General features: G+C 46.8%; 1 protein-coding gene across 1 annotated transcript; it reads left to right on the top strand.

Moving 5' to 3' along the window:
• Positions 1 to 3,748: 3,748 nt before the first annotated feature.
• On the top strand, positions 3,749 to 13,321 carry Il21 (interleukin 21). Its single transcript, XM_046458481.2, has 5 exons — positions 3,749 to 4,112; positions 4,220 to 4,255; positions 8,728 to 8,889; positions 10,906 to 10,983; positions 11,076 to 13,321. Exons 1-5 carry the CDS (start codon positions 3,963 to 3,965, stop codon positions 11,097 to 11,099), a joined length of 450 nt encoding a protein of 149 aa, XP_046314437.1. The 5' UTR covers positions 3,749 to 3,962; the 3' UTR covers positions 11,100 to 13,321.
• Positions 13,322 to 13,555: the final 234 nt, after the last annotated feature.

Genomic DNA, 13,555 nt, shown 5'->3' with positions numbered 1-13,555 from the left:
ACGCTGCTGTGTGTGCCTAGAGAAAGACCTGTCGTGGCTCACCGAGACGGGGATAGGAGGGCTGCAGTGGGTGAGCCATCGAGAGGCCGAGAGGCCGTTAAGGAGGCTTCTCTAGGATGGAAAACAGTGACAGCGATGTGGATGGGTGTGGCTTGTGACACTCAGAGCCTCCGTGGTGACCGGTGCACGTCTGAGGAGTGTGTGTAGCTTGTGTGTTCTCACTTGGCTTGTTCAGCCACCTGAAGCTCTTTGCACCACCTGCACGTAAGAGAACACGACGTTCAAACTCATGCTCAATTTATGCTCAAACTATTCCTTGAGCTTATGCTCAATTTATGCTCAAATTATGCTCAAACTATTCCTTGAGGCATTCGTCCCATTAGGACGAACTCGCATTTGAAAAGCAGGTGCTATAGCAGACTGATGCATCCAGATCATCAACAGTAAACAGCCACTAGACACTGGTGAAATGGGGCTGGACAGACAGCAACAGGCTTGATATTTGTAAGCAGAGAACAGCCTTCCTAGCCTCGGTGACTCAGCTACATCTGTGCCTCCTGGTCCTGATGTAAGGTCCATCTCAACATGGTGACAAGTTCAAATGATAGGCAAAGTGGGCTAAGGGACCTTGAAACATGCTGCATCCTGACTGAGACACTCAGGGCTTCCTGGACAGCCCCATACACCAGCCCTGGACAGTACCCATGCATCTGACCCCTGGATGGTCCCCACACATACCTAAATGGTCCCCACTAACCCTGACCCCTTGATGGTTCCCATGCACCTGAACCCTTGATGGTCCCCACGCACTCTAATCCCTTAAGAGTCCCCATGTACCTGGCCCTAGATAGTCCCACACACCCTGAACTCCAGTAGTCCCCCCACATCTGACTCCCAGTAGTCCCCAGGTGCCCTGATCCCTGGACAGTCCCCACACACCCTGACCCCCAGTGGTCCCCATGTGTCCCGACCCCTGGAGAGTCCTCATGTGCCTGACCCCTGGACAGTCCCCATGCACCCTCACCCCTGGACAGACCCATGTACCTGGCCCTAGATAGTCCCCACACACCCTGACCCCCAGTAGTTCCCATGTACCCTGACCCCTGGAAAGTCCCCATGCATTCTGACCCCCAGTGGTCCGCAGGTGCCCTGACCCCTGAAGCCCACAGCATGCTGCAGCCACACTAGTCTGGCTTCTCTCTCCTCTTCACCTGTCCTTGTCCCCTGGCCTGCGCCCTCCAGAGCCCCCACAGAACACTGCTGGCTGGCTCCTGTCTTCTCCAGGAGTAGCCCCATCCCACAAGTGTCGCCACAGACGGACCACCTCATGGTGCTGAGGGCCGGAGGTCCACGAGAAGCTCTGCAGGGCTGAGTCGGGATGGGCGGGCTGGCCCTGCAGAAACCTGGGGTCTGCCCCTGGCCCTGCGGCTCCCAGAGGCCACCGCCACCTGCTCCTGTTGTCACAGCTCCTCTAGACCTTGACCTTCCCTCCTCCCTCCTCCCTCCTCCCTCCCTCCTTCCCTCCCTCCTCCCTCCCTCCTTCCCTCCCTCCCTCCTTCCCTCCTCCCTCCCTCCCTCCCCCCTCCCTCCCTCCCTCCCTCCCTCCCTCCTTCCCTCCCTCCCTCCCTCCCTCCTTCCCTCCCTCCCTCCCTCCCTCCCTCCTTCCCTCCCTCCCTCCCTGCTTCCCTCCTTCCTTCCCTCCCTCCTTCCCTCCTTCCCTCCCTCCCTCCCTCCCTCCTTCCCTCCTCCCTCCCTCCTTCCCTCCTCCCTCCCTGCTTCCCTCCTTCCTTCCCTCCCTCCCTCCTTCCCTCCTTCCCTCCCTCTCTCCTTCCTTCCATCCTTCCCTCTTTCCTTCCCTCCTTCCTTCCTTCCATCCTTTCCTCTTTCCTTCCTTCCCTCCCTCTTTCCTTCCTTCCCTCCCTCTTTCCTTCCTTCCCTCCTTCCTTCCTTCCTTCCTTCCTTCCTTCCTTCCCTCCTTCCTTCCTTCCTTCCTTCCTTCCTTCCTTCCTTCCTTCCATGAGCACAGTGAGCACCTTGGCTCATGGGACAGCCCATGAAGCCCTCCCCATCTGGGAGTCTTGACTTAATCACAGCAGCATCCCTTTTGTCATGTAAAGTGACACATTCACTGGTACCCAGGGTTAGGACAAGGACATCTTGGTGGGAGGCAGTACTGCAGAAGTTCTGACCCTTGGGTCTTGGGTCAAAATTCTGGACTGGCCCTGGGATCCCTGGTACCTTAGTTGAGGGACTGGAGAGAGGCAGGGAGGTCCCAGGAGGTGGGCGTCTAGCACCGAGGGAAGCACTGGTGGAGAGTCTTGGTGGAGACGGTCGTCTGCGTGGGCAGATGAGGAAGGCGTGCACAGACATGGGGCCGTGCGGCGATCCCAAGTCTATATGGATTAGTGAGTTCTCCCAGAACCCCTACAGAGTGTGATGTTTATGAGAAGAACTTCCTGATCATGTTGGAAAAGTTTTCATCTATTGTAACACCAAACCTGTATATTCTAGATATTCTAGAATAAAAAAAATCCATAGTCAACCCCCAGAACCAATGAAGTACAAACTCCCATTTATCTTGGTTACGTAACATTCTAGAATAAAGTATGGCTGCAAGTAAGTGTGTAACAACCTAGATGACCAATAGGTGGATAAATAACATCTATACCCAGGGTTAGTTTTAAGACCAACCTGATTGTGGAACAAGGCTTTCTTAGGCTAGAATATTATATTCAACTTTCTCAAATGGGTAGAGTCACAGGGACAAGAAAGGCAGAGGAGAGGGGATGGCGAACCTTTTCTGGAGGGGCAGCCTGTGCTGGCCTCCCCCTGGTCACAGACACAGTTAGGATTGTGTGCTCACACCCACAGGGGACAACATCTAACAGAAGTGGCAGACACTGCCCTCCAAGAAAGCACCATTTCTCAGCACTGCCAATGTCGCTGTTTAAACTATTGTTTGACTTGGATAAGACCGAGTATCAGCATCTGTCACTCAATTAACTGATGCATCATAGAGAAGAGAGAGACAATAGAAGAATTTGTGGGTGCCTTTTTTGTACCTTTCTATTTTATTTATGTATTTTTATGTGGTGCTGAGGATCACACCCAGGGCCTCACACATGCCAGGCGAGCGCTCTACCACTGAGCCCCAACCCCGGCCCTGTGGGTGCTTATTTTAATGGTATAATGATATCTTGATCAGGGGGAATACATTTTCTATAGAATATTAGAATCACTCATGGTATTTGTAAATCAGATTGCTAAATAAAATGTCAGAAGCCAACATTACTGTTGCTTAATGAAGAATTGGGAGCCAATTCTATTTTTAGCCCTTCAAACCTGATAAAAACCTAAAATATTCCGGCAAGTTAGGAAAACACCCCCTTTATTTAAAATTTCCTAAAAGGTAGTCTTCCCTCCTCCCCTTATGATGGAATACAGGGTGATTTCAGTCAAAGACATAGTCTACCTAAAAAAAAGTCCTGCCAGTAGGTACTCACTCCACTTTACTCATTATTGAAGTACCCTTATGACTGTTAGAGGGGACAGGTCAGATGCCAGGGGTGCAGAGGAAAAGAGATCAAAGTGTTTTTGTTTACCTCTTTGAAGTATCACAGTACCTGCCATTTAGCACACACTCTCTTAGTTCAAGCTGAAAATTGGAATTCACCCATTTCTGTCTTTTTCCTGTGTAAGGTGCAGACGGGGCACATTTCGTTCACTCCAGCGATCCCTGCCCCCACGCACTATTACATGCACACGTATACCTAGCCAGTGGAAAAGAAAATCGAGTTACTCACATTCATCCATTCTAGAGAGATTTCCAGGCTCACTGGGAGGGCCTGGCCTCTCCCTGAGGGGGAATAAAAGGGCTCCCTGACAGCCCGTCCCCAGTCACACTCAAGTGAGCAGAAGGCTCCTGCCCTCCTGTTGCACCGAGGGGACCCCACCCTGGCCACATGGAGAGGATGCTTCTCTGTCTGATGGTCATCCTTCTGGGGACAGTGGCCCATAACTCAAGCTCCCGAGGGCAAGATCGTCGCCTCATGATTAGAATGCGTCACCTTATACACACAGTTGACCAGCTGAAAAAATATGTGAATAACTTGGTAAGAGCCCACGCACCCCGCAGCGTTGAATGGCATTTTGTAGGTAGTGTACAAGCAGGCTTTCAACTTACAAGTGTAAATTGGAATTGATTTCTTTTTCTCTCTAGGAGCCTGAACTTCTGCCAGCTCCGCAAGATGTGAAGGTAAGACCTGTTGAATTTATTTCTGAAAATATATGTGATATGTTTTTAATCCAATAAGAAAGGCATTATAATGGTTATTTGGGAATACACTTAATTTCAATGCATCTGGGCTTTTAATAATTGGTAAAATACTTATTTCTATTTTGTTCAAATAGTCATGATTTACCAACAAACTGCTACATTATGTTTCTTATAAAACAAATGTCTATATTCAAGTATCTCTAAGAGTACTCTTAAGTAGTTTTGTAAGACAGAATGATAAAACTGGAAAAGAAAGCTTCTGTACAAGGAACAGGTAGCTACATTTCAGGGCCCTTGGGCATGGAGATTCTTCAGTCTTCTCTGTAATCTCATTTAGGGAACACAGACACAATTCTTCCCAGAAGGAGAGGAATTCCCCTTTAAATAATATACTAGAAATAAATAAGTAAAAAGATAGCAAGAATTAGATTACAGGGACCGTGTGAGGGACAGCGCTGCGGAAGCCCCAGCCCTCCCTTGAAGTATAATTCACACGTACCTTGGCCCTCGGTGGGGTCTTTTGAAAGGACCATTTTCAAAAACTTAGTCCATCTCTTCAGCCCTTCAAATCCGAGTCCCAGGGAGAAGCGGCCAGGCAGCTCGTTCAAGAGCGGTGTCTACTGGTCTGTTCCCGGTAACCTCTTCAGTGTGGTCTGCTGGCTTCTGACATTCATTGTCACCAACCTTTAATTGCATAAATTAGGATAACTGTGAAAGTGCTACCAGTAATTAGGACACTACAAAGGGGCAGATTTACTAAGAGGCATTGCAAAGAAAACAGTTATGGTAAATGACTGTGTAAAACTTTAGAAAGTGAATGAGTCACAACTATTGCTTTTCTCTAAAATTCACTCTCCAGCTCGGAACCTAGCTACTCTCATATTTACTAGGTCATTTTTTACTAAGTAGCATCTAAAATGAAAGTAGCATAATTAGGAATACTTCTTAATTCAAGTGTCTAAGTATCAATACATGCGTTTTTCAGCATCTTGTGCGCCTTGTTTGACTAGGATTCCTGTTCTTCCCAGAGTTTCCTAGCTGCACTCTTCAACTTGCAAAATAGGAAAATAGCCCATTTTCTAACTTAAACTCATCCAATGGGTAATTCCTTTATATGTTGTGTTAATGAATGATTTCTAAAGTTTAAATTTTTCATAGCCACTTTCATTTTTTATCTTTCCATTATGATTATTAGTGCATATCCATTGTACACATTAGTGGATCAAGGTGATGTTTCCACACATGCACACGCGCCCACACCTCCTAGTCCCGCACCTTCCATTCCCTCCTTGTCCCTGCTCCACTGAAAGACATTTTTATCTTACATCTAAAAGAGCGGGTTTTGTCTCAGCAATACCAGAGCTGTCTGATAATCTGATCAAGCTCTGCTTTCTATGATACAGGGGAGTCGTGTGCACCTGAGATCTTTAAGTTCACTGGCTGAAAAGTTCAGGAAGGAAGAAGAGAGTTGAGGCCAAGTTTTTCAGGGCCAGCCCCAAAGCAGGGCCTGTAACAGAATTTAGAAATTTACTGAAAATAGGGCCGTAAAAGTGCACTTATGTAGTAGTGCTCAGCAAGGATCTCTAACTGGCCCCTCCAGGTTTCTCTCCCCCCTCTCTCTCCTTCTTCCTTCAGTCGAATAACCAGGGGTCCTCCAGTAGTGGTGATTTTGCCCCCAAGGGACCTTTGACATTGTCCAGAGAAATTTGGGGTTGGCAGGACTGGGGCTGGCAGGGAGGGTGCCGCCACCTCTGGTAGTTAGAGGACAGGACGCTGCTCAGTGGAGTGCATTGGACAGCTCTGACAGCCAAAAGTGGTCCAGGATGTCTGTGGTGCTGCTGTTGCAAACCCTGATACAAGCTCAGTTTGTGGGGGGGACAGAGGTGATCTTCCCAGGGAGCGAGGCTGCCTGCCACAAATGAGCATGGCTTTCTTTGCAAAAGAAGAAGAAGAAAAACAAAAAAACTAATAAGTCTAAAAGTAGGCTCTGAGGAGGCAAATACTTCCAAATATTCAATTGCGAAACAAAGTGAGCTTTTTTCAAAAGCAGCTCCTGACTGCTTCCCGGCCTGAGAGGGGTGGGTTCTACTCCTGCTTCTGACTCCCTTCATTCCCTCTAGTCTGCAAAACCAAGGTGGGACCAGGGAGCTCCTCATGCTTTCCAGTATTGATGGCCCAGGGAACAAAACCTTCCCCAGGACTTTGCTGTCACCCAGGCCCAGCGAAGGAGAGCAGCAGGGATGCCCCAAGAGGTGCTGTACAGGGACTTGGGCTGGCCCAGGACTCCTGAGGCCAGGGCACCGGAGGCTGCCTGGATCTAGGTCCATCTCCCTGCCCTGCACACCTCTGGGCAGGTGGCAGGGCAGGTTCTCATTTCTTTTCCTTCCTGAGGCTGCTCTGGCGTGCTCCTGAGGTGAGACCCAGCGGTTAGTTGTCTAGACCGCACTTTGCCAGGGACAGCTCTGCTGCTTGCAGGACAGGACAACAAAGCGAACACAGTATCTGTCCACACAGGTGGACCGGGAGGGCTGGGAGACGCAGCCCCATCAGCACCAGCCTTGGCACCCATGTACCATCTTCTTCTAATGACAGGGGCTCTCAGAAAGCCTTTCTTAGGGTTAAAAGTTTTGACCATTGGTCTTGATCATTCCTGGTGATATTGTCACAGGGGCACTGGTTCCGTAGGGCCCCTGTACTTCTTTGGAACCTAATTTGGTTTCAACATACAAATGAAAATGTTAACTCAGCAAAACAGGCCCCTGTGAGAAATGCTGGTTTCTCAGATCATCACGGATGAAGCAGTTAGTGTTTTCAGTTTCAGCTGGAAAATTTATCTCTTTAAATATGAATATTATTTTTTTCCAGTAAGTTAAGCCGGTTGTGGTCAAAAAGAAGAGAAAAGAAAAAACTTCAACAAACATGAACATGTGGTTTTCAAGGAAAAAAAAGTGCTATAATTAACATTTATAAATAGTTTCTATTAAATAAGCATTTTGGCAAAATTGGAAAGGACACCACCTTGCCGGATGAAAGGCAACCGGGCCTGGTATAAGGAAACCAGATAAGCAGGTTCTCGGCTTGTGGCCACATATGCAAAGCGAAACTGGGGGTTTGTGACTTAGAGATGCGTGTTATTAATCAACATCCACATCCATGTGGGGTGTGCACATGGGCTGGAAAATGCAAAGCAGGCTCGGGCTGCTTCCAGCTGACTGCCCTGAGCTGATGCAGGGAATGTTGTCCTGCACTGCCCACGCCTTTTTCTGGAGGTTTCTGGATAGAAGGCTGTGGCTTCCATGTGCATTAGGAAGACCAAGATGTGGCACTTTGGGGGGAAACAGCATTGCATGCACGGGCTAAAGGAAAACAGGTAGCCTGGACAGAAGGGACCCAGGTACAGGCCCTTCCTAGGTCAGCATCCGTGTGCTTTGGGGAGTGGACTTAAGAGTTGCTCTCCCAAGGAGTTCCATTCCCCTTCTGGTTTGATTGTTAAGATTCTGGCTTCTTCTCTAGTCATTTGGCCAAGTTGAGTCCTTGTTCTATAGTGGGAGACACTACTTTTATCTCCTTCCTTCCTTCCTATGGTGCTAGTGATGGACCCTGGGCCTCTACTGCTAGGCAAGTGCTCCGCCACTGAGCTATGCCCTTAGCCCTATTCTGTCTTCTAAGGAATGGTCCTACTCCCATCGGTTGGGCAAATCTCAAATACTGTTCTCGGCAGTGTGATTGGTTTGTTGGTTTGGAATCCTACCCTAACTTACCCGAGGATGTGAACAGGATTTTAGAAAAGCCATGCATAGCCTCGGGAAGGATAGGAATCTTCGAATATGTCCTCAGAGATAGGAACCCACTTCCCTTCCCAAATGTGGGCTTTCACTCAGCCACTCACCTGTGGGCTGCAAAATCAGTGCTAAGTGCATCTCCTATCAGCAAGACCTGGGGCCATCGCTGCACAGGGTGGAAAGCTGCTTACAGCCCACCACTGAGAGATGCTCTGTGGGTCTCCCAGAGGGACAGCTGGCAAACCAGACTGCAGTGTAATGTACCAAAGCCACAGAGCAACTCGGAGCCTCATAATGGAGCAGCCGTGCTCTTAAACCAAACGAACTCTCCCTGGCCACCTGCCTCCCACCAGCCCTCCTACCAGCCAGACCTCAGTATGTACCTCAGTGTGGCACGAAGAATAAAGAGCCATGGAAAAGGGAGGCTCTCCTCTCCTGTCTCGGCAAGGCAGAAACTGTTCCTTCTTCCTAGCACAAGGGGAAATTTACACCCAGGCACCTCTGTCTTCTCTGGCCAACGATTCAGAGGTGGTGCACTCAGCCCTTCCTGCTCTGTTAAGATAAGTGTGACCCTACGCACGCTGGTACAGGTGGAAGGAGAGGCCGGGAGAGTCACTCTCAGCATTGTGATGACTTCCCTAACGTCTGTGCAAATTGGTTCTCTTTCAGGGACGCTGTGAGCAGTCAGCTTTGCTGTGCTTTCAGAAGTTTGCTGGCCAACTCAAGCCAGCCGACCCAGGAGACAACGGAACGAGGATCAGTTTATTCATCAAAAACCTGAAGAGGAGAGTACCTTCTACAAATGCAAGCAGAGAACAGGAACTCATTCCAGTAAGACTGTCACTTGTCACCTATCCCATTTGTATTTGTTAACTACAATGCAATATGTCTGTTACATGGTGCACACACACACACACTCTCTCTCTCTCTCTCTCTCTCTCTCTCTCTCTCTCTCTCTCTCTCTCTCTCACAGCTGGAACCTCTAGGGCTCTAGTGACACCTTGTCACATGTGATACATTTTGAGAAGTAGCTTGCTTCTTTCAAGACCTCAAAAGTGCCCAGAAACCCAGTTAGAATTTGCTGCTAGTCTCTAGTAGCTGGACTATGTTCATGTAGCTTCCTGAGGCGAGTCCTTAGGAAGAGCATCCAACTGTGACTTAGACACTAAGAAGCATTTTCCCCCTGTTATATATGGGCACATATAGCTTGTGCTCTTGTTCATGGGAGCTGAATCCTAGCTTTCTGACAAGAAAAGGGACAGCCTGCAGGAGATCAAGATCATCTTAAACTTTGCTCTTCTCTCTTAAAGAACATTTTCATCCTGAACAGTAACAGAGTCAGTATTGAACTTAAAAAGGTGTACCCCGTTGCTTGGCTGGGGACTTTCCACATCCCTGGTTTTTCAGATACCCAAGTCTTTTTGTGTATATCTTCTTATGCCAACTCATGGGCAATGGTAATACTCAAGAACATGAGTAACTAGCATTCATCTCAACCAGTGGAAACCACATAAAATAAGTTACTCTAAAATTTTGTTATTAAGTCTCCCTCCTCAAGAAATTCCCCACGTGCTTCAAGTGAAATCTTAATGACACTATCAAAATGATTCTTATTTCCTTTGACTGCTTGGCCAGGTTGCCATGTGAAAATAGCCCTTTACAACTTTCCTCAGAATGAAAGGAGCTAGGCGTGGCTTTAAAACCCAACACTTCAGCACTGAACTTGGAACTATCCAGTTAAGCACCTTCCTTTTACAGAGGAAGAGAGTGAGACCTACTCAAGAAGTTAAGAGACTCACCAGGTGCCACAAATAGTTGTCAGAATGACTTACTCATGTGTCTCAGCCAGATGTTGTCACTACATGAAACTGGCACCCAGGGGCTTAAATACCATGCTACACCTGGAAGAAGAATAGAATGTAAATCCAGAGCTAGGAAGGAAGGGAGGGAGGGAGGAGTGTGAGCAGGCAGGACTTACGTTCAATCTCCCAGCCATCAAATGCATGTTAAAACAAGGAAATCTTATTTTTTTTCCAATTAAATGAGAATTTGTTTATCATTATTTTCCCAATAATAAGAATACTGTAAGTGAAAAGACATGCAATTATTTTACAATGTATAACAAAAGCCTTGAAATTATTAGTCTTTAATTTAGTTATTCTACTTCTAGAAATTTATCAAATAAACTAAATATCTATGAAAAATGATTTACAGAGGTGGTTTTTGAAGTATTGCTTACCAAAGGGAAAAATTAGAAGCTACCTAGGTGTCCAAAAATGGTAATAATTTCATTCTTTGTTGGAATACAAAGTAACCATTATATTTAATACTTTTGAAGACTATGTAACACCTAGGAAATTCTTGTGATGTGTTAGGGGAAAAAAGCAGATTATCAACCAGTGTAACATAAAAGCAAAGTAAAAACAAAAATCTTAAACAACACTGGGGGAGATATGCCAGACATTGCAGACTTTCCCAGGAACAGGATTATAAGTGATTTTTACCATTGTTACTTTCAGAACAATTCTATGTACTTTCCCAGATTTTTTATTTTTGTTTTGTTTTTGTACCAGGAATTGAACCCGGGGGAGCACTTAACTATTGAGCCACATCCCCAGCCGTTTTTAAAAATATTTTATTTAGAGACAGGGTCTTGCTGAGTTGCTTATGACCTTGCTGAGTTGCTGAGGCTGGCTTTGAACCCATGATCCTCCTTCCTCAGCCTCCTGACCCACTGGGATTACAGGCATGTGCCATCAAGCCTGGCTGGAAAATACATTTTAAATAATCACTTTATTCAGTAGGAAGGAGTTTTAAGGAAGAATGTTGCTTTTCCCTGATTTCTAGACATGCCCTTCATGTGACTCCTACGAGAAGAAACCACCTAGGGAATTTCTGGAAGGACTGAAGTCGCTTCTCCAAAAGGTATCTTCCTTAAATCACCCTGTGGCTGTCCTTGGTCTGCGTCTCACCGAGTGCTTCTCAGGTGGAGCACTCACGGCACACTCTCTCCACAGATGGTTCACCAGCATCTTCCCTAGACTCGAGGCAGAAGAAGGTTCCTGGAGACCCGACTTGGAGCTGGGCACTACGTCACACACTCCAACAGCAGTCGGACTCACTTCTTGGTACTCTGAGAGCAGAAGTGCAGTCCATTGGTGTGGGAAAAGACCTCAGTAAGTGTGCAAAGCTAGGATCATTCCCCAAATTAGTACGCAGTACTTCAGGGCCAGGAGTCTGACTTCCCAGGTCATGGGTTTCTATGGCTTCTGCATTTTTACTTTATCTCACTGCCCAACTGTGACAGTCCTTGGCTGATGGAGAAGGCTAAAATTGTTAACCAAAACCAAAAATACTCCTCAAGAATTTATTGATCTTCCGTTAACTTTAGTGTTAATTACCACAAGAATGGGTTCTGTCATGACCAGACCTTAAAAGTACATGCCTTCATTCAAGCTGAACATAGAGAAGCATAGGATCAAAATGAAAAGTTGAAATCTGTATTCTTTTAAGGAAATGTAAACTGAATGTTTAAAAATGCATATCTGAAGAGTTTACGTTTTATTTCAAAGTGCCTAACAAATAAATATGTAACTTATTTATGTATCAGGGGACAGATTTACCAGATGGGGACCAAAAAAATCTTGCTTTTTTATAGTTTTGTCAAAAATATTTAAATTCTATAGTTATGAATGTATTTATGAAATATACTTGGCCTTTGAGGTTTGCAAACATGTCAAGTGAGATCTGCAGAGGGACAGGCACTGGTGGCCTTCTGGGATGGAGGGTTGAGGCCGTCTCCTGGCTCTCAGATGGTGCGGTCATACTACAAGGGACCCAGTAACTCCAGAGGTCTCCTTCCTCCATCTTTGCTTTCTTCTTTTTAAAATGAAACTTATGTGATGAATATACTTCAGAACAGGTTTCTCATGTTAGAGACTCAGTGTTCGCTTTGGAGAAGACAAATTCAGTCACTGACACAAACTCAAAGCTAGGAGACAAAGTGGCCGGAGGCCTGTCTCAGGCTTCCCGGTAAACTTCCCAATCTTTTGGTCAAGAGTCGTAAAAACAAGATATCTGCTCCAACTGATCTTTCATATCGATTTCAGCAGAGTGTGTTTAAATAGCAAGTTAAAAACTCTAGAAAAATAAAATTTTCGCTAGACTGGTATAAGCTATTTGAGAATTTCTTATTGTTCAGTGGCTCTGAGCATGCGAGAGCAGGAGGTGGGAGTGCTTTACACTCTGAGAAGAAAACTTGTCCACTTGAAAGTGTTTTCCAGACAGATTCAGATTGGAAAGGTGCGTCCAGCATGATCATTTACTGAAAGCTCCTTGAAGTGCTTTATCGTCAGAAATGAGTCACTTTTTTAAGCCTCTAGAATATGCTATCCGAGGGACTGTGGGAGCATGGCCTGGGATGGCCACAGCAGCCTGCTGAGCCTCCGGGGTGCCACCCAGGCTGCTGGGCAGAGCCAAGAGCTGGCAGGGGCCAGGGATGCAGCCCCCCTGGAGCGCTGGAAAGACCCAGACTGTGTTTGGGCTTCAGGCTTTATACTTGCTGACTTCTTGACATTGTGATGTTCTATTTAATGTATTTATTTTGGTGTGTTTACTGTTAAAGATCTATCCTAGCCCTTTGGGCCAGGCTCTTCACTCTAAAAGTGAGCAGGACTCTCGGGGGGCTGGCTGAGGACCTCGACCTTCAGGCTCAGCACAGCCCCAGCGCCAGGAGAGGCAGTGCTGCCCTCTGCAGTGCCGCCTCCAGGAAGCCCGTCCAGAAGGGACGGAGGAGAACCTGGACACCACCGCTCACCTGGGGACAGTGACCCGGGACACCTGCATCCGTGGGCACTGATTGACTTGGAGGGTTTCCACTTCCTTGTGTACATCCAGGGCGCTGGACTCAGTCCCCAGGGGCTGCTCTTTTCTGCAGAGCTGTGGCCACGTGAGTCTCTCGAGTTCTGGGCGCTCCTGCAGGAGCAGGGACCAGCCTTGCAGCGCCACTCCAGCAGAGCCTGATGCTCCAGTGCTCAGCGTGATCCCAACACCATTTGTAGGAACAGAAAAAGGTTCTGAGAGGAAAGGCACAGAGGGGAAACTCTGCTGTAGGTCCTGGATTTCAAGGAAAATTAATCTGAATTTTGACTATTTTAGCTGAAACTGTCTTCTCTGGACTCTTGTATAAAATTGTAGCATTATTATTCTATATTATTGCTCTTCTGTATTTACATTTGCATCTGAGAATTTAGTTTTAATATAAACTATGTACTTTATAACTTAATGATTATTTATTATATATTTCATTTTAATTGTTTATGCTCCTGTCTTCTTATTTAAGACCTGATCATATTAAATACTATGCGGTCAGTACAACCGTCTGTTGTGATTCCCTGGAAACCTTAATGCAGTAGTCTTGGTGGAACAGAAAAGACAGCTCTTGGTTTCTGGAGCAGGTGACTTTACAAGTCCTTGGTGAAGACGAGCTTCTCTCCTT

This window comes from Marmota monax, unplaced genomic scaffold (genome assembly GCF_021218885.2).
Source record: "Marmota monax isolate L192 unplaced genomic scaffold, Marmota_monax_Labrador192_F-V1.1 WCK01_AAM20220418_F8-fsc00378, whole genome shotgun sequence".
Lineage (NCBI taxonomy): Eukaryota > Metazoa > Chordata > Mammalia > Rodentia > Sciuridae > Marmota > Marmota monax.
The sequence above is the reverse complement of the archived record's forward strand: the minus strand, read 5'-3'. Positions and strand labels throughout refer to the sequence as shown.